The following is a 20,650-nucleotide window of genomic DNA, read 5'->3' on the forward strand; positions in this document are numbered from 1 at the left end:
GGGGGATAGGTCAGTCCAGGGAGGACGGACAGGTCAAGGGGGCGGGATGAGGTTAGTCGGTAGGAGATGGGGGTGCCTCCCTGGACTGACCTATCCCCTCCCTAACTCCCCACCTACACTCACCTTTACTGGCCCCATCCCTGCCTCTTCGACCTGTTTGTTTCCTCTCCACCTATCCTCTCCTCTATCCATCTTCTATCCGCCTCCCACTCTCTCCCTATTTATTTCAGAACCCCCTTCCCCTCCCCCTTTTCTGATGAAGGGTCTAGGCCCGAAACGTCAGCCTTTCTGCTCCTATGATGCTGCTTGGCCTGCTGTGTTCATCCAGCCCTGCACCTTGTTGTCTCAGATTCTCCAGCATCTGCAGTTCCTACTACCTCTGATTCAATAGCTACCCAGCAAACCTAGCAAGGTGATTTTCTGTCATTAGGGAGAAGCTTTTATTGATTTGCCGTCTTTAGGGAGAAGCTTTTATTGATTTGCCTTGACCTTTTAGATTAACTAACTAAACAATGACTCACTTTGTGCAGTAACTGCCTGGCTGTGATCTTCTCGTTGACAGCAAAAACAGTGAATGGTTCAGGACCCGGCACTCCATGAACTGTCACGTGGTAACTGCCTTCAGATCTGTGGTCCTCGGTGTTAAACAGCTGTTTAGAGCAAATTTACTGTTAGTTTTGTGTTGGCACATTTTATAATCAAATTGTTCAACAGGATTCCAACTAAAGTCTGTGGAACTCATTCTGATATTACCACTGATGAAGATAGAAGGTTTCCAGTGTTGTTTTCTTCTATCCTTCGGCTGTAAATGAAGAGACTAGATATCTCCAGAGATTCATTATGAGAATTTCTTAGTTGTAGGTGTCTGTATCCTGAGAGAAACAAAACATTAACAAAATTCAATACTTTGGGGATTAGATTGAATCATTGTCATTATATTCTTTTCATCACATTATCTACAACTGGTCCTTTATGATATGAAAAGGGAAGTCAAATAAACTCCTCTTTAAGTCTTTTCTCTCCTCTCTTGGATCTTTCTGATATATTGACCATCCTTGGCCTGAAGGTTAGCTACAGTAACTTGTTCAGCTCCTTCCATACCCCAAATCTTCAGCAGAACAACGGCAACAGATACAAGGGAACACCACCACCTGCACATTCCTTTCCAAACCAAAAATCATCCTGTCTTGGAATTAGGTCACTGTTCCTTCACTGTTTTTGGGTCAAAATCCTGGAACCTCCTTCCTAACAGCACCATGCGTGATCCTATACCCCATTGGCTGCAACAGTTCAATAAAGGTGCCTCACCACCACCTTCTCAAGGGCAATTAGGGATGGACAACAAGTGTTGGCCTCCCCAGCAAAATACGCACCCTGTAAATGAATAAACAAAAAGATAAAGGTACACAGAAACAGTCTGATCCTGTCCTGTCCTCCATTTGCTGTATCTTACTAGCTGTTCAGTACTATATCACACTGTTTGCTTTAATTTGATGCTTCTTAAGGGGAAGTCTGAAGGAAGCAGTCATCAAGAACAGAATGGTCATACCAATCACTGCAATTTGCAGTTCAGCAATGGCACAAACAACTTACTGCAAGACAGCTTAATGCCTTCTTCACTTGCAGTAGAAGAGCTTTTAGCCAGTTCGAGACAATCATCTGATACAAATTGCACATCACCTAATGGCCTCAGAAGTTTTCTTCAATCTAAATGAGACGCTCAATCAACAAACCATTTTGCACTTTTCCCTGTTATGGTAGGACGAGGTCATTAATTTTCCGACTTGCACTTCAACTGTCAGTAGCAGCTATTACTAACAAAGCCTGAAGCTCACTGGCACTTCAGGAGCCTGTATCCATCAAAATGGACAGGCTGGACACCTGGATCGCTCAAATTTCCAGCCCCTATAGTACGAATGGATCACAGACACCAGATTTTTCTTTGTTCATTCATAGGACAAGGGTGTTACCAGCTAGGCCAGCATTTATTGCTCATCCCTAATTACGCAAGCAAGTGCTTCCTTTACCTTGTAATTAACAATTGCGCCATTTCATGCTCTAATTCATGCCCTAAATTCAATTTCAGGAGGACACCAAGTGCTGACGTCGATAAAAATATATAATTGCAGTGCTCTTTCCTCATAGATAACCATTCAAGATTTGCTGCTTTCATTTGTCATCAGACCTGGGATGTAACTATTTGACTGTGCTTTTTGGGCTTCAGGCCACAACCTGTTTGCTGCCAGGAAGGACAAACTTGAAAGCAGAATACAAAGTTAACGGAAAGATTCTTGGCAGTGTGGAGGAGCAGAGGGATCTTGGGGTTCATGACCACAGTTCCCTGAAAGCTGCCACCCAGGTGGATAGAGTTGTTAAGAAGGCGTATGGTGTGTTAGCTTTCATTAATAGAGGGATTGAGTTCAAGAGCCGTGAAGTTATGCTCCAGCTATACAAAAACCTGGATCAGCCACATCTGGAGTATTGTGTCCAGTTCTGGTCACCTCATTACAGGAAAGATGTGGAAGCGTTGGAAAAGGTGCAGAGGAGATTTACCAGGATGTTGCCTGGAATGGAGGGAAGGTCTTACGAGGAAAGGTTGACAGAACTAGGGCTTTTCTCTTTAGAACGACGAAGGATGAGAGGTGACTTGATAGAGGTGTACAAAATGATCAGAGGTATAGATAGAGCGGACAGCCAGAGACTTTTTCCTAGGGTGGAGGGTAGCTATTACGAGGGGACATAGTTTTAAAGTGAGTGGAGGTAGATACAGGGGAGACGTCAGAGGTAGGTTCTTTACTCAGAGAGTGGTAGGGGCGTGGAATGCATTGCCGGAGAGGGTAGTGGAGTCGGCCTCATTGGGGGCATTAAAGCGGCTATTAGATAAGCATATGGATGATAGTATAAGGTAGGGGTGGAGGTTAGATAGACCTTAAGTTTAGGGTAAAAGTTCGGCACAACATCATGGGCCGAAGGGCCTGTACTGTGCTGTACTGTTCTATTTTCTATGTTCTATGTTCTATGTTCTAGGTCCCAGCTACATCCATATGGCATTTGATGACTCTATGGCAAGTGGCAATAGCAGAAGGATAGCCTTCAGTCATCAGCAGGTACAGCAAACTTAAGGGGAATGAGCTCAACCTGTGATTTCCTCACTATTACAATGAACAGACTGAAAGCCACAAGCTGAGAGTCCATTATCAACACTTTAAGGGCCTTAACCAACATCACAGCTCCTTTAGCAGCATTGCCCTGCACAGGTTGATGACTAGTTTACAGGGACGGCACTTCAAAACCTAACTGAAAATCGCAGGAAGTTGTCTAGATGCAAATTCCTCATTTTTTTCCATTTAATTAGTCACAGAGGATAGGTTTTCATGCCATACAACTGCAGTTATGATGCCAACAACATTAAAGTATAAATATGTTTTTAGAAAAATGCACAAAGTCATTAAGGCCAAATAAGCAGAATAATCTTTTCAAAAATCAACCCCGCTTACCGTCCTTCCCAAACGTCTCAACTCAATCTCTCCAGAAGTTAAACCAATTGCCTTTCACAACACCTTCACTGTTTGCTTCAATGTCTTGTCCTGATAATGCACTCCACAACTACATTGTTCTCGTGGTGAACACATGTTGCTTATTTTCTTCCCTTATTTCACTATTTATCATAATCACTTTTGGCAAGTTCATTCAAACTTCAGAACTTCACCTCAGTCAATCTCTTTTCTCAAATAAGCCAACTTTTGCAGTCTTCCCACACAACTTCCTGATGCCACAATGAGGAAGCCAATTAATAACTTAGCTGTTTGAAGAAAGTGGATCTTGGTCTCGACTATGCTTGAGCTATAAGTGGCCTTATCATCCAGAGGTTAGGAAGAAGAAACTGGTCTGGAAATCCCTGGGATGCTTAAACACTGAAAACCTTGGGAGTAAATGTCGGACAAGGATGAGGAATGAACTGGTAAACCTGCCATGTTCCTTGCAATAAATAAGGCAGCTAATATTCACCATTAAGATACAAATATTAAAATAGATACTTGGATGAGATACAAGAATCCATCACTATTGTAACCAATTTTTAAACTCAGTATAAGTAAATGAACTGTGCGAGTTAAAAGTGAGCCTATTATCTCCAAAAGAGGGGATGAGATGAATAAATAAATAATAATTACTAAGTTATTACTCTCTGCAGCCATCCAAGGGAAATAACATCTTTCCCTCGATTAATCAACTTGATCAAAACATAATACTCCAAATGAGATACAATCGGAATGCTATCCAATAATGTTACATCCGCACACAAAGGAACAAAAATGAAGGGCACAAAAGACCAACTGGTCCAGCACATCTTTTCTGGAACTGAAACTTAATCCTTCACTAAGTGTGCATGTGCTGGATTGATAGCCAGCAAAGGAAGGTCAAAGATGTATTGTCAGAATGCTTACAAAATTCCATAATTTTAAGCTGGGTCATAGAAAACCTCCCAACAGAATTTAAATGTTCAAACAGCATTCAGAGTTGTGCTTTCTAGATTCAGATGTGTCTGATGCAGAGGAAAGAAAGCCTTTAAAAATTTGTTTAGCAATTGGGAATAAAGGTTTACATAGATTTACTGTGTTAGTATTCACAGCTGCAGAGCTAAAAGATATGGACCACATTAAAAGACCACTTTGGAGTCAGATTAGACTTCTGTATTCGCCAACTAGAATTCATTTAGACAGAAGCCTACAGATCCATAAACTACTTCATCAGCAGTTACAGATACAAGCCACTGAACACAGGCTTCCAATCACTAAAGCAACTTTCAACCTTTCCTTCCTTCCACTAAGCCAATTTTGGATTTAATTTTCCAAATTGCACTGTATCCCACGTGTATTACTTTGTTGATCAATCCCCAAGGTGCAAGATCTTGTCAAAAAACCTTATGGAAGTCCACATAGGTTACACTCACTGGAATAGCCTTATCTACACATCTAGTCACATCCTCAAAAAACTCAATCCCACCTGTCGGACGTGATCTCCCTCTGACAAAGCCATGCTGACCAGAACGTTGGACTCCAACTACTAAATACCTGGCTGGAATTTGCATACTGCACACACAGCAATCATTTGGTCTGCTGTAATGTCTGTTTTGTAACTTATGATGGATTTCGCTGATTTAAATAAATCAAGTCAACGTGTTAATCAAATCCTGATAAATGATCGATTATTTAACCAATACCATTAACATGACATGGTCTGCTATGATTTTAATGTCAGGTTTTGAGGACTGAGTGGTAAATTTTGTCTCATTAAATCCAATTCCAATAGCTACTTTAAACCAGATATCTTACATCAACAGTTATGAAGATGGATCAGAAAGCTTGGAAATCTTTTCCTTGGAGAGAGGGGGAGCAGATCAGATCAAAGTTATCAAAAAAATGAGGGGACAGGATGTGCAGAAACTGTTCCCACTCTTAAGAGGATCAAGAATGAGAAGGAACAGATTTAAAGTGACTTTAAAAGAAGAAAATGGGATGTAAAAAGAATTTTTTAATGAATTTTTAAAATAGTAATAATGTGCAAGGTTATGGGAAAAGGAGAATAGCACAAAGACATGATGCTCATTTGAAGAGCTTGTATAGACGCAATGGGCTGGAAAACCCACTTTCTGTACAGCGACAGTTCTATGATCATGTAGGCAATGGTTCTGCTGCGTGACTTTGTCTAGATAGTAACATTCAATACAATTACAGACAACTGCCTTTTCTTGACATTCCGGCTGAAGCTAGGTAGGTGTTAATGATTTCATGGATTTATACTTTATAATTCCTTAACTCCTTTCCTGATCAGCATGCTGTACCATTGTTCCATTTAGCACATACTTTTGTCTACGTTAACCATCTTGCCATTAATTGTTTTAATTATGCAAAAAGTTAAAATGCTTCTAAATCTGGTTACATTGTCACTCATTATTTGCTCTGACCTATTTTAAGCACCATTTGCAAACATGGACATCATGTTTATAATTAATTTTTCATCCAAGTCCTCAATTCATATTAACAATAGAAAAGTTCTCAATACTGATCCTTTGTGTACCCTTATAATAACTTACTAACCTTACAATTCTCATTTGTGAATAGGTACTTTTTCCTGTTACTAAACGCATTTTCTATCCAGTCTCTTGTTAAGTCATTCTTTAATTTACCCAGCAATTGCTGACGCAGAACTTTGTCAAAAACTTTACAAAAATCAACATTCATGATACCACCGGTGTTCCCCTGTGCAACACGCCAAGAACATCTTTGAAAAACTCTGGCAGGTTAATTAAACATAACATCCTTCTCTTTCTTTCTTTTGACAAGTTCTCTTTTTCTCATGTGTTCACTTGCCAGAACTCTCCAGAAGGTTTTATAGAATTTTCGTGTAACAAAGAATCATCTCTTGACACAGAGAGAAAAAAAAAATCAGGTTAATTTACTAATTTGCCAAATATTACCAATATTCAATATTTTCCCCTGAATTTATTGAATTTACCAATGAGTAATGGATAAGCTTCAGCAATTACAAGCTCCACATTTTGTAAGACTTCATAGTGGAAAGTTAACCAGATGTGATATTTTTTGTCTGTATTAAGATAGTGAACTAATATTTTATTTTAATTAAAAGTTCACCTTTTACTGTTCCTAGAAACCGATTGTAATGTGACCCTTCTTTACCCTGGATAAAGATGTATCCAGTATGACTAGTTATTAATTGCCTTATTTCTGTGTCTCTAGGTTCCCACTGTTAGATGAAAATTCTTTTTTTCATCCTTGCATGCAACTTGAAAAACAATGAAACAGAAATTGGATTGGGTAGTAGCACAAATTTGGGTAAGAGAGGTCAGTAGCCCAATCCTGCCCATTGGAGTCTTTTGTTCATTTTGAAACCACTACGATTATCACTAAAATTATTCTTCACATCCCCACTGAATAGATTGTTTTCAGCATGATATAGCTGGAGTGAGTTTCAAATGTAATTTCATTTGCTTAAAAATTCCAAACTGTCCACAATAGACCTCCTAACTTTTATGGAACTTATTATTTTCTTTCACATTCCTTTGAAGTTTGCTCTTCCTGAAGTCTGTGCAAACAGTTACAATTTGTTTGTAAATGAACAACAGCGACAGCAAGAAAATGCAATAAAGTCAAACTGACTCCTTAATCATTTTTTTCAAACTACCTTTCACGTTGTGACATTTAAAACAGTGTAAAATCTTCAATTATTCACATTTATTTTGATCGCCATCCAGTAGTCAGGACGCTCTCAGCCCAACCATGCATCTCAAGACAGAAGAAGGGATTAAGTCAGTGAAAGTGGTTATTACCTCTTTTAAGGGCTTTTAACTGCACCACTCTTTGAGCTGTTACAGTGGAGCTGTTGTTCTCCACCACCACAAAACGTAGGAAAACAAGGTCTTCGAAGTAAATGTGGAAGAAGAACTGCTCATTCCACATGGGGTTCAGGGTGTTGCGATGAATGGGCTTGGTGCGAAAGTGACAACTGTCCTGTGGCATACCAAGTACGTCAATTTCAATGCATGGACTCCCTGATGTGTTGCTGGGACAAACATACTGTCCAGAAATGATCTAGATTGTTTTAACAAGAGAATCAATCAGCTTCAGTATCAAATGGTAGTGAGAAACTTAAGAATTAACTTCAAATCACAGTTAAAACGCCAAGTTAAAATTGAGTCCTAACACAGACTTTGTGGAGCAGGTTCACACACTTTATTGTAGTTCTATCAAATTCTCTAAGTACTTTCTATTTGACAAGGGGTGGATTGGCAAAAAAAAAAGACAGCAAATTACCCGACTTGTAAAAATCTGTACAATTTGCAGTTATTTTGTGATGTTGCCATAGTAAGCCTAATCTGCCAAAATAGGGAAGATTAAACAAAGCAATTTGTTAAAATTCATTGGAGGTGTGTCTGTAAAAAGGTCTGATTCGCTGCACTCAGTAAAGTGCTAGAATATTAATAATATTATTGCTAGACTATTAATCCAGAAACTCAGCTAATGTTCTGGGGACCCAGGTTCAAATCTTGCCATGGCAGATAGTGGAATCTGAATTCAATGAAGAATCTGGAATTAAGAGTCTAATGATGACCATGAAACCATTGTCGATTGGTGGAAAACCCCATCTGGTTCACTAACGCCCTTCAGGAAAGGAAACTGCCATCCTTACCTCGTCCAGCCTATGCGTGACTCCAGACCCACAGCAAGGTGGTTGACTCTAAGATTTTAGAGTAGATTTGTAGCTCAGGTTGTGGATGTTGGTTGACTCTTTGCTGCCCTTTGGGTAATTAGAGATGGGCAACAAATGCTGGCCTAACCAGAGATGCCCACATCCATGTGCAAATTAAGAAATACACCTGCGTATCACAAACAAACTCTGGTAATTTTAGCCAAAATATTTAGTTTGAATGTCGCTCACTAGCTAACATTAGAATTTCCTGAAATAGAAAATAAAAATGAATAACTAACAGTGAGATGGTAACTTAATTTGTTAATTTAAAAAGTTATAGCAGCTTGAGCCACAGGTTGACTTTGTGACTGAGCTGGCCTGTCATTTTGATGTGTATTTGTGAAATTACGGAGGAAGATGCCCAAATTGATGATTAATTGGTTAGGTCTTACTGAATTAGCAGGGATTCACGGAATCATAGAAACCTATAGCACAGTAAGTGGCCATTTGGCCTGTAGTTCAGGTACTAGCTCTTTGAAAGACTGACCATGCTTGGTTTCCCATATCCCTGCTTGTTGTTCCTAAACCCTGTTTTAAAATGCTATCATTTTATTTCTGATCTGAAATCATGTGTAAATCTTTTAAAGTTTTTCCAATGCTGCTTCATTTAAAATCTCTTTTCTTGATAGATATGATTACACGGTGACTCAAGTCAACACAAGACGGATGACATTAATGGCACTTCCAATCATCAACAACAACTTACCTCACATAGCACCTTTGCCATGGTTTAAAAAAAAAGCCTAAATTGTTTCCCAGGAACATTATCACACAAAGACTGTTACCAAACAAAAGAAGGGGATGCAAGGGCAGGTGACTAAATGCTTGGTCAAAGAGGTAGATTTCAATCAGTATCTTAAAGAGGACAGCGTTGGAGATAAGTGGTTTCCAGAGTTTAGGGCCTAAGATGGCGCAGTTACCAATGGTGGGGTGACAAGGGGATGCACTAGAGATTGGAGTTGGAGGAGGGCTACCGGATTTGAAGAGGTTACAGAGAAATACGTGTCAGAGCACATAGGTTCCAGGCATGAAATGAACCTGACCCTCAGCTTCAAAGCACATAATGCAGCAGTAGAGTGATTATATCTGTTCAAAAATTCAACCAAGTGATAACTTTAGATCCCAGTATTCTTTATAATTGTCAATTTGGCTTTTCTTGAAATGAAATATAAAATGACTATTAAGAGAGCAACAAAGAGTAAGGCACAGAAAAATTACAGACTATTCACTTAATGGCTAACCATCACGAGCAAATAACAACTATTTAATCTCAAATGGAACATGTCATTAAACATAAAAACTGAATGATGCTACAAATCAGAAACAAAAACAGAGATCGCTGGAAAAGCTCAACAGGTCTGGCAGCATCTGTGGAGAGAATTCAGAGTTAATGTTCTGAGGAAGGGTCACTCGACCCGAAATGTTAACCATGGCATTAAACATCTTGGAGCGAGTTTATTGGAATTAAACAAAAAAGGCCCCAAGATGCAGAGTTATTCAATGTAGACTTAATCAACAAAACAGACACAAAATGACAGACTGTGTTGTGCTGGTTATATTCCAAACCCAGTAAATAAGTCTACTCTTGCCTCAATGTGCTGAAAGCAACAGCAGACATCTTTCTGCACTTACTGTTAGAGAATATAGGGATGGACTCATGTTCTCTATTCGTTCCAGTGGAGAGAACTGATTGTGCATTCGACAGTTTTTATCCCACAAGACCGGTGACTTTAAGACGTAGCCACATCCTCCATTCGCTTCAAACATGGCTGCATTCAGATGTATTGGGAGATCTAAGGAAGATGAGAAAGAATGTTGTAATCTCAATGATTTTTATAGTATATTGTGGCTGAACCACTTTCTAGGGGAGGTGACGGCTTAATGGTATTATCACTGGACTGTTAATCCACCATGGCAAATAGCGGAATGTGAATTCAATAAAAATTTAGATTTTTTTTATTCATTCATGGGTTGTAAGCATCACTGGCTGGATCAGCATTTATTGCACATCTCTAATTGCTCAGAAGATAGTTAAGAGTCAACCATATTGCTTTGGGTTTGGAGTCACATGTAGGCCAGACCAGACAAGGATGGCAGTTTCCTTCTGTAACATATCATTGGTGAACCAGATGGGTTTTTTCCAACAATCAACAACAGAGTTATGATCATTAGACTCTTATTTCCAGATTATTGTTGAATTTGAACTCCACCATCTGCCATGGCAAGAAATAAAAGCCAGATCCTCAGAACATTCCCAGGGTCTCTGGATTAATAGTGTAGTGATAATTCCACAGGGTCATTGTCCGCCTATGAATTAAGAATCTAATGATGAACGTTGTCAATTATTGGAAAAATCCTTTAGGAGTAAAATGTCCTTGACGGAAGGAAATTCTGTCCTTACCTAGACTGGCCTATATGTGACTCCAGACCCACAGTAAGGTAGTTAACTCAACTGTCCTCTGGTTAATTAGGGATGGACAATAATGTTGGCTTAGCCAGTGACCCGCACATCCTAATGAATTTTAAAAAAACCTGGAGTGGTCCATCATTTTCAAACCATCGCTCCATAAAACTTTACAGCTTCCTTTCATTTCTGTAATTGGCGATTTGTTGTACAAGATCAGTCATCATTTAATGTTCAATGATCAAATGAAACCCATCAGGGTAATGCACTGAAATTAGGAGGAAGTGAGTTCATTAATATTTATGTTCATTTCAATCAATCAATCAGTTAGAAACTGATTACTGAGAAAACATGAAGAACTCTGTGACCCGAGTCAATAAAATCCAGTCTATAATTATTTTGTGACACAGCTTGTCATTACTAATCACATTTTATCTTTGTTGATTAGCTGATGAATGGAGCCAATGCTTTGACCATGAGATGGTGGTTTTCATCAAAACTTTCCATTAAACCTTGACCTTAAAAACGTTTCCTTCACCTCATATTTCAACTCCTAAAGCTTGTTGCTCGTCAGTCAGTCTGATGTACATCCAATGTAAACTTATGGAAAGTGTAGTTTAAAGAGCCACTCAGCCTGATTGCGGCTGCAATTTCACTGGTAATTATTCCAGAGTGGATTGTTACATTTATTGCAGATATTGCCAGTGATTGCAAAGCTTCAGTAACCTTTATCTAACTAAACTGCAATAAAGTCTGCATTAACCAAACATTAAAGGTCACAAAGGATAACAGCTGGTTAACTGGAGAATCAGTGCATCACTGAAGGTAAAGAACAGACGTACTGAATTCTCAGTCAAGTACCAAAACTGTTTTCCCACACAAATGTACAACTACACAGTCTTAAAGTGCTCATCATCTACACAGAGCTCTGTTACAGTTCAAGTAGATTTTGCCACTCTCCCCACAAGCAGGACCCAAGACATATGAAATACAAATAGAAATTACTGAAAAAGCTCAGCAGGTCTGGTAGCATCTGTGGAGATAAATCAGAATTATATGAGTCAAGATGTACGAGCTCTCTTAAAACGTATTTTCAGCAGAAGCTTGTCTGAATGATATGCTGCCCTGTCAGGAGGTGTATTCCAGCAATGGTTGAGAGGAATATATTTCAGAGAGTCTCCAAACAAGAACCTGTGATGCTTTCTGGTCATTCTGGAGATATGCTGCACCTCGTGGGGAAACGTCTTTGAAATCGGCTGGACTTTAAAGAAAGGCTTTATAATGAATATTGAGAACACAATGTGAGCCAATCCATTGGAAGTAGGATGGGACTACAGAATCTTCAAAGTCAGAACCAGAGCTACAGCAAATAGAGTCTCTAAAGCACAACAGGATCACTCCTTCAATAAATACAGTGAGTAGAGGCCAGTTATACAATAATCACTTTATTTCCATCTTCTTTTAAATACTGAAATCTGAATTCCCTTAAATTTCAACTTCAGTAGGCCAAGTGACATCCTTGTGAATCTAGCCAAAAGCTCTGGCCAGAGTGAGATAGGTTGTACGTATACATTTGAGCCCAGTATGGTCTCCGTGTAGGTCTGCCTGGGCAATTAGCACAGTTGCTGCTCGATATTTGTGGCATCACTCTATGCAATCTTTACAGAATCAACGTCACGGAGAAGATAAAGGAAGAGTGAGCATGAGGAAAAAGCAGGCTGCAAGTTGTTAAGAGAGAGCAACAGAGATAGTGGGCACCCCAGTGCATGGCCCCTCCTGCTCACGCATCATGTGCCCAATAAAGTGACATAGCAGCAACAAGGGCTGTCCTCACAGAAAGAGGTCTCTAGCTCTTTACACTGACTAAGTCCTTGACAGGGTCTGTCTGACTGGCTCTGGTGATCCTGCTCCACTTAGCCTGTGCTCCAGAACTGCAGCAACCATCCTCCTCCTAGGTCTCTTGCAGTACCAGCAGCAACCACTCTCCCTAGTGGTGCTGTAGAGCTGCAGGCCTCCAATTGTACGGCAGCTCTCTGAAGTAGAAAATTCACCCTGCAGGATCCAATCACCCTGATAGATACTCCCGGGCCATCTGGATGGGGTCTACTCCTGTCAGGACTCCTGGAAGTGGCTGTCACCTCCCAACAACTGGAGGGCCCATTAAATTCTGCCCAGGTTGTATACAGAAAATGCACTGGTTACACTAAGTGACCAGCATTGTACCCTGAGTTACATTTATTTTGTCTAACATGGAAGAAGGCAGCTCGTGAACCAAGCCAAATAAAGCCTTGCCAAGCCAAACAAAGTCTCATCCAGCGTTCATTGGGCCAGCCTTGGGAGGATTAAAGAAGCACACATGCTTGAACAGATTCCGTTCAGATTACAAAAGAGTTGCATTGTTATGCTCCCAAGTCCCACTACAGTGCTTGCAGATACTGAGCAGAGAAAAACACACGGCCAACCCTCTTATGAGTGGCAGTATTAAACCAAAGCCAAAATTCTGCAGCACACCTGAATTTGTAAGAAGTATTCAACCAACCTCTCCCTGCCCAGAGCTTGTGGTTAGATTCGCAAGGACATCACATTGAACAGCCTCTGGCTTATTCAACTGAAGTTGAAATTGAAGGGAATTCAGGTTTTAGCATTTAGAATGATCTGTAAATAAAAAGATAAATGGCAATTTTCCTTCGAACTGATGCTCTCAAATTATGTTTGGTCTTTACTCTTGCAGATGCAGCTCGTGGAAGCTCCAGTGAACGCTTCCAAACAAATCATGTTTACGAACAAAGGTTCGCAAATGTAGCCACTCACCATCTGTCTGATAATTGAGAGCAACTAACTGTATCCCATGGAGCCAGAACATGAGAGGCGACGGATTGGAGGAGTCAATCCTAGTAGCAGCAGGATATGTTCGGAGCAGCTGGCAGACTGTGTGTTGGATTAATTCCTGGGAATAACGCCGGCAAAGCCGTTTGGCAGTGTTCTCATTCACCGATGAGATGTGATAACACTTGGGTGTCCGGATGATAGCACTGAGGGAGGTGGTTGGATTAAATGGAGGAGACGATGGCTCTTCACAGCTCTTTCTTAAACCTTCGAAAGAGGTTGCTGCATATTGAATGGGGGGGGAAAAAAAAATCATTTGGTCACTCAAGGATGTCAAAGGCTTCACAAAAACTACAAACAAAATCCTCATCCAATCCAGATCCTGACACAGATTGTTGATTTAAAATCAGGTTTTCCTTCTGCAATTCAAGTTTACATGTTTTGTTTTAAACTAAACAATACACGGTCACTTCAATAAACACATTTCTTGGCGAGTTGCATTGAGTTTTTTTTTGGACTGTTTCTCCCTTTGAGGTCTAATGGGTTAACCGTACCTAATCACACTCACCACATTAACTGTCTCTTCTGCCCCTATGCTGTCTCTCACACCCAATTTCCACCCAAACATACTACCTGCCATTCACGGGAAAACTCATCACTCAGTGGGTAATCACTGAAATATCAGCATCCATTGCATCTGCGCCATCTTTGAAACACCCAGACAAGTGCCAACAAGCTACCACAAACCCATGCATACCAGCATGGCATAGCAGCCACAAACCCACGCATACCAGCATGGCATAGCAGCCACAAACTCACACTACCCATGGCAGGAGCCAACACGGCTGACACTGCCTCGTACATACAACCACATTCTCTCATTTGTCACTGTTTTACCACCACACCTTGCCACTCGGTCGTTCCATCCTGCTTCAACACCCTCCATGTGAATGCTGTCCTCTCCTGTGCCCGCTGCAGACCCACATTGTATCATTGTCAGTAGATGAGGGGAGGCAATGGCCTAGTGGTATTAGCGCTGGACTGTTAATCCAGCGACCCAGGTATTGTTCTGGGGACCTGGGTTTGAATACCACCAAGGCAGATGGTGGAATTTGAATTCAAGAAAAATCTAGAATTAAGAGTCTCATGATGACCATGAATCCGTTGTTGATTGTCAAAAGAAAACCCATCTGGTTCATTAATGTCCTTCAGGGAAAGAAATTGCCATCCCTACCTGGTCTGGCCTATGCATGACTCCAGACCCACAGCAATGCGGTCGACTCTTAACTGCCCTCAGGGCAATTAGGGATGGACAATAAATGCTGGCCTAGCCAGCGATGCCCTCAGCTCGTGAATGAGCAGGAAAAAAAATGCCCACTGGAGACCCACAGCTTGTCACTGTCCAATAAGGGAACACCACATTCCGGGCAAACAATCAAACAACTCCAAACATGAGCTTTTATTCAAAGAACAGCAAAAGGGAACCAGTAGAGACTGACATTTGGCCTCGTAATGCAAGCTAGATTCAGGTACCATGACCAATGACTATTTTACAGCCTATGATGGTGCGCTGCATCCAGCTCCCAACTACTAGAACTGGGCCACAGTCAGATCCTGTCTGCCTCGCAGCATCCTATGTAGTGGAGTCTATCATGGACAACTCCAGCTTCCCCCAGCCCAACATCCCTGCTTTCCTCCCCGGAAGCATGCTCCCATTTCTCCAGTTTGTCAATATCCAGCACACTGCCGCATTGCCTGCTCCCACTGTGCAGAACACAGCACGCCAGGATGATGCAACACCTACTCCCTTGCCATCAGTAACTGCTTTGTAAGGCGCCTGGTCTCTGTCAAACACACCCGGTACAGAAGTGCTCCAGGATGTAGGAGAGGTGGCAGCTGCCAGGGCAGTGGGCACACACCTCCAGGAAGTGGGAACAGTGATCACTGATGATGGATTCCCACAGTGTTGTGACACTACCCTCTCAGTGCCATGGTGGGGGGGGGGGTACAGTCGATGACACCCTGCACCTGGCAGAACCCAGCTATGTTCCTGCATCCTCCTGCCCAGACTGCAGTACTGACCCCATCCTCGGGAAATTAAATGAGCCGGTGTGATCCTGCCCAAATGGTATCGATCACTGCCCTGATGTACTTGTGCAGGACAACAGAGACCCCACAGGGAGCACCCATCCCTCCCTGAAAGGAGCCAGTCAGATAGAAACTCACCTTCACAGCCACTGGGAGAGGGTGCCCCCACCCCACTCCTGCAGCCTTCAGGTCCCTCTCCAGTCCATCACAGTGTCCCGGGAGTCTGCATTGGCACAGCGCCTCACTCATCCCCAGGATGGAAAACTCTGGGTCTCCTGTGTATCCCACCCATCCTGAGGGGCCTCACAGCTGAGCTGGCGTCTCCGTATCCTCTCTGGGGCCATGCTCCTGCTCCTGCTCCTGTTCCTGTTCCTGGGTTTACCATCGGCCTTGCTCCTCCTGAACCCACCTTCACCTTCTCAGGCAGGCAGCGACAGTGATCAACAGCCCAGTAGCAGCTGGACACAGCCCTCTCAATGGAAATGAGCTACGTTGGGGGCACAAGAACTGAAAGAGGTTTTCTGGCCTCAGATGAGTTCTTAGCGCCATCCCCTACAGATGAGGGTGCACACCCCCCTCCAGACAGTGAGATATTCAGCTCCCCCACCCTACCGATTCCGAAAGCCGTGTTTCCATTGGTCATTCAGCTCCAGCCTCTGTGTGTGCACCAACTTGGTGAAGGGGCCACATCAGCTGAGTGTTCGACACCAAACAGAGTCTGGCTGGTGTGCTCCCCAGCGCCACTGTCTCCCCAGACCCACACAACTCTGAAACCCTTCACTACATCCGGTACAGACCATGGCTGAACTTACATGAGAGATGATGGACTGATGGTGTGTGTCTCCCACTGCTCCCTGGGAAGCTGAATGAATAAAGGTTTCTCTTTTGCCAGCACTGACCTTTGGTAATGTCATTGCTGCTGACTCTGCAGTATTGGGACATTCAGGCTCAATTTTCAGGCACCAAAGGCATGTTGAAAAGTGCCTTTGACCAGCATCTGACCCTAGGCACCTACACTCTGCAATGTATAGCATATGGCTGATGAAATGATTGCAAATTAAGTGTAGCTGGGTTTTGAAAATGGCTGCTTCGTGTATTTGTTGCTACAATGTCCTATCATCTAGCAAATGTGGATCCTGGGCTTTTGCCCATCAAACTCACACTCACTCCAACCCTTGTTCCAGCCACTTTCAGGAAGCACATCACCTCTAGAGAAGGGAAAGTGATGGCTGGGAATGAAGATCACAGCGAACACCCTTAGCTCTGGGCTACACCTGGTTACCCACCAGCTTCCCAAAGTCTCCATTTTGCCTACGATCTCAATCGACCCTGACAGCCATCTGAACTTCATTTGGAGATCCAGCACATCAAACCTCACCTCCAACTCTCTGACTTCTGAACCCTGGCATTACAATGTAATGATGCCCAGCCTGCATACCCCTTTGGAGGTCACAGTTGGAGTCATACTCAACAACACCCACACCCCATTCCCCCTGTCACACCCCCTTCAATACTATACCACACACATACTATTCACTTTGAGTGGCCCTTCATCACCAGCCCTATTCCTATTTCTATTTCTACAGATGCCTCTGTTTACTACCCCAGCTTTGATTCCCCACTTTTTCTGATAGTGATCCCACCACTACGGGCTCCCCCAAAACCCTCCTGAAAGATCACTGGACCCCAAGGATTGTATTCACACAAGACCTTTGACCAACTGGAACAAGCAGCCCCCAGCCATGAGTAAGCAGACCCCTGCCCGGTGAGCTTTCAGCTCCCTGCCTGATGATACACCATTCCTGAGTGCTGCCGCTGGGTCTACAGAACTGCTCCCGCCTCGGACTGTATGGGCCAGAACCCCTCAACATGCGAGCTCGAAGTAGCCAAATCTCCCAAAATCTGTGGACTGTGTGCAGACTATACCCCTATCTGACTGTACCAGGATCCCACCAATATCAATGCCCACCCCTTGACTGGACTGAGGACTAGCCCACTCCAGTTTCTGACATAGCCATTTGGCTGAATACACACACAGTGTGTTTGTCCCACAGGCAGCGGGCACAGACTTTGGGTGTTAATCTGGCTTCACGGTGTGCCATCCAGCAGGAGCTCTCCCCATCTTAGACAGTTCGCCAGTGAGAAGCGGCCTTCTGTGTGGCTTTGCAACATAGCATCTTGAAACAGCAGAAATGAGAGCTTTTAATTCTGGCTGAAGTGCCAAAAGGGATGGTATGGCAATGAAAGGCATGGATGTTGAGAGTATGCAGATGGGCACTAAATGAACTAGTGTTATGAGGGCAAACAAACAGCCCTGAGATGCAGCCTAGTCCAATATGTGAGCTGGGTGCCAGCCCTATGTAACTAGCAATCTTTCAATGCTGGTCACTAATAGACTCTGCAGTCCACACATGTTTCCTAAGCAGCCTGAAAGTGTATCAAAGAGGTGCCATGATGTTTGCAAGAGGATGGAAGATGGTAGGTGCCAGTGATTGTGGGCATGTGGATCGTGCCCTGAGTTGCAATTTGGTCGTGGGCAACACAGAGGAGGTTTAGAACAAGAGGTGAGCTGAATTTACCTGGCACCTGCTCTGACTTCCATGTTGAGTCTTCTCAATGTCTACCTTGTTTGGCAGTTTGATCATGTTGGAGGCTGAACATTAATGATGTTCACAAAATGTCAAAATATTTAGTAAGTTTTAATCTTCATCAATTAGCCACTTTGTTGCTGCTGAGTGGGAATCTTACCATGACAACTGTGAAAAGCATAAAAGATGCTGCGGGAATTGTACCTGACATTGAAATTGGCCTTTCCAACTTCTCATCCAATTCTGCCATAGCCCATGTCGCTCAGATCCCTGTAAGATTCCATGCGTAGCTACCTGTATAAAACCCATTGCTGTAGTTCAACCTTAATGGCCTGGAAAAGAGAGCATCACATCCACCACGGGGCTCATCTACTACATTTGCTAACAATTTGGCAAAATCAGAGTTTCAATATTTTCTGTATATACTTAAAGATCAAACGGAAGGTAGTATTCAACTGTTCAGTGTGTAACATTGTGTGTCAATTGATTATTCTGTGATCTGCAAGATGTAAGCTAAGCCTGAACGTGGTTATGGAGAACGAAGTAGTGAAACAAATGCTAGAAACATAAGAGTAGACCGTTTAAAAGTAAAACTGATGTGTCACTTCCTCACATCTCTCAAGCACAAAGCCCAACAATAGACAGGACACCTATTGTTTCATCTTCCTCCAGAAGCAAAAGGAAGATATTCAACCTGTTTAGTTTAATCTCCTCCTCTTGATTTCAAAATTGGCAGTGTAAAACTACTAAGTCCACATTTCTGTGTCAAAGCAGTTCAGTAACAGTGCCTAACAAAGCAACACAGAAGATCACACAGGAATAGCGGCTGCTGAACAGTCCCAGTTACTGAAACTCGCAACTTTCGAGATGCAACGATTAGTTGCTGCTTAGATGCTTCAAAATAACCATGTTTATTATCAGTGGGCATTATTTGTCAATCACCATCTGAGCTCCTGTTACTATGTTAGCTGCCAGCAACAGCCAGATCATTTAAGTTTTAATGGGAATTTCCTGCAAGCCTCGGAGAATTTTGGATCCATAATAATGATTTAAAAACAAAAATTCATACAAAACACACTTTAAACTGAACCAGATCATTGTGAATCAATTATTTTGTGACTAGATCCAAGTTTGTTGTGGGAAACACTGACCTAACCCACTTACCTCTTCCAGATGCCTTAATTGATGTCATTGACTCCCCAGGGCTCATTCTGTTTGACTTCCTGTTGGGTTTCACTTTGCCTCTACTTGATCCTGTTGCATTTAAAGTCGAAAGGCCTGTTCCCATTTAAAATAAAACGAGAGGGTCATCACTGAAGGGTTCACATTTTTCCAACAGATAATTTTTTGATGATATTTTAAGCTCCTTGCAGCTTTGCCCTGCAGCCAAGTGGAAATGTTGCTTTTTGCCGGGTTTCTTTATGTGACTGTTACATCAGTGACTGGCACAGAGAGAAACGACAGAAGTATCCATTCATGTTCACCCTAGTGTAGGTGCAAGCTTCCGTTTTATCTCTCTGTCTTCAAACCTTGGCCATAATTATAACGTTCATCAGACAAAAACAGTGAAACTAAATCCTCAGTAACGCGCTGTTAAAGAGGGGTTAGGTTTCATGGATTCACTCAAATTGACAGCAATCTGAGGGATTTTCACACAGATCTCAGGCAAGAATGACTAGCAATAATGTTAACTAATTAGTTACAGAATAACCACATACAAACAGCGAGCAGGAGAAGACCATTCATCTCCCCGTTCTGGCTGCACAATTTAACAAGATAACGGCTGATCTGACTATAACCTCAAATCCACATTCCCCTCTACGCCTCAAAACCTTTCACCTCCTTTCTCATCAAGAATCTATTCACTTCTGACCTGGCAAATTTTCAAAGACTCTGTTTCCGCAGCATTTTCATAAAGAGAGTTCCAAAGGCTTTCTCAGAGGTGGGGGGAAAAAGAAATCACCTCCCTTCTGGGCGACCCCTTTTATTTTTGAAAGGTGACCCTTAAATCTAGACCCTGCCACAACAGGAAACCGCTTACTTTTCTAAACTCCAGCTGTTGTATTGTGAAATACAAAGGTCCTGACAGTCATTGCTGTCAGACTATAAGTACATAAGGTAAGTGAGGTGTTCGGGTACTGGCAGGGGACGGTGTCAGAATACCACGATGGCTGGTGGGCAAGGTGACATGAGGGTAGGGTAATTGGGGTGCCAGCTGGGAAGAGGTGTAGGTTGCCAGATTGGTAGGGGTAAGCTGCCAGGTAAAAGGGGTGCCAGCTGGAGTGGGGGTAGGGTAACAACTGGGGTGGGGGTATAGTGCCAGCTGGGTAGGGTGCAAAGTTGGGGGGGGGGGGGGGGGATCAGGCAACTTAGACCTCTTCCCAGCTGGCACCCCAATCACAGTTTTTACCCTACCCCCCCTCCAGCTGGCCCCCCTTTTCCCTGGCGGCTTCCCCCTCCCACTCTGCCAACCTAC

At 42.6% G+C, this 20,650-nt stretch overlaps 1 protein-coding gene across 1 annotated transcript in view; it reads right to left on the bottom strand.

Annotated features, from left to right (window-relative positions):
- plce1 (phospholipase C, epsilon 1) overlaps nucleotides 1–20,650 on the bottom strand; it is a 347,723-nt gene that overhangs the window by 25,105 nt on the left and 301,968 nt on the right. The window contains exons 23-28 of the mRNA XM_048609167.1: nucleotides 19,339–19,452; nucleotides 13,484–13,780; nucleotides 9,901–10,061; nucleotides 7,349–7,610; nucleotides 754–872; nucleotides 522–650 (exon numbers count right to left, since the gene is read on the bottom strand). Of these exons, the coding sequence (XP_048465124.1) occupies nucleotides 522–650; nucleotides 754–872; nucleotides 7,349–7,610; nucleotides 9,901–10,061; nucleotides 13,484–13,780; nucleotides 19,339–19,452 (1,082 nt within the window). The remainder of the gene's footprint in view (nucleotides 1–521; nucleotides 651–753; nucleotides 873–7,348; nucleotides 7,611–9,900; nucleotides 10,062–13,483; nucleotides 13,781–19,338; nucleotides 19,453–20,650) is intronic.

Source organism: Rhincodon typus, chromosome 20, assembly GCF_021869965.1.
Source record: "Rhincodon typus isolate 14 chromosome 20, sRhiTyp1.1, whole genome shotgun sequence".
NCBI classification, from domain to species: Eukaryota; Metazoa; Chordata; class Chondrichthyes; order Orectolobiformes; family Rhincodontidae; genus Rhincodon; species Rhincodon typus.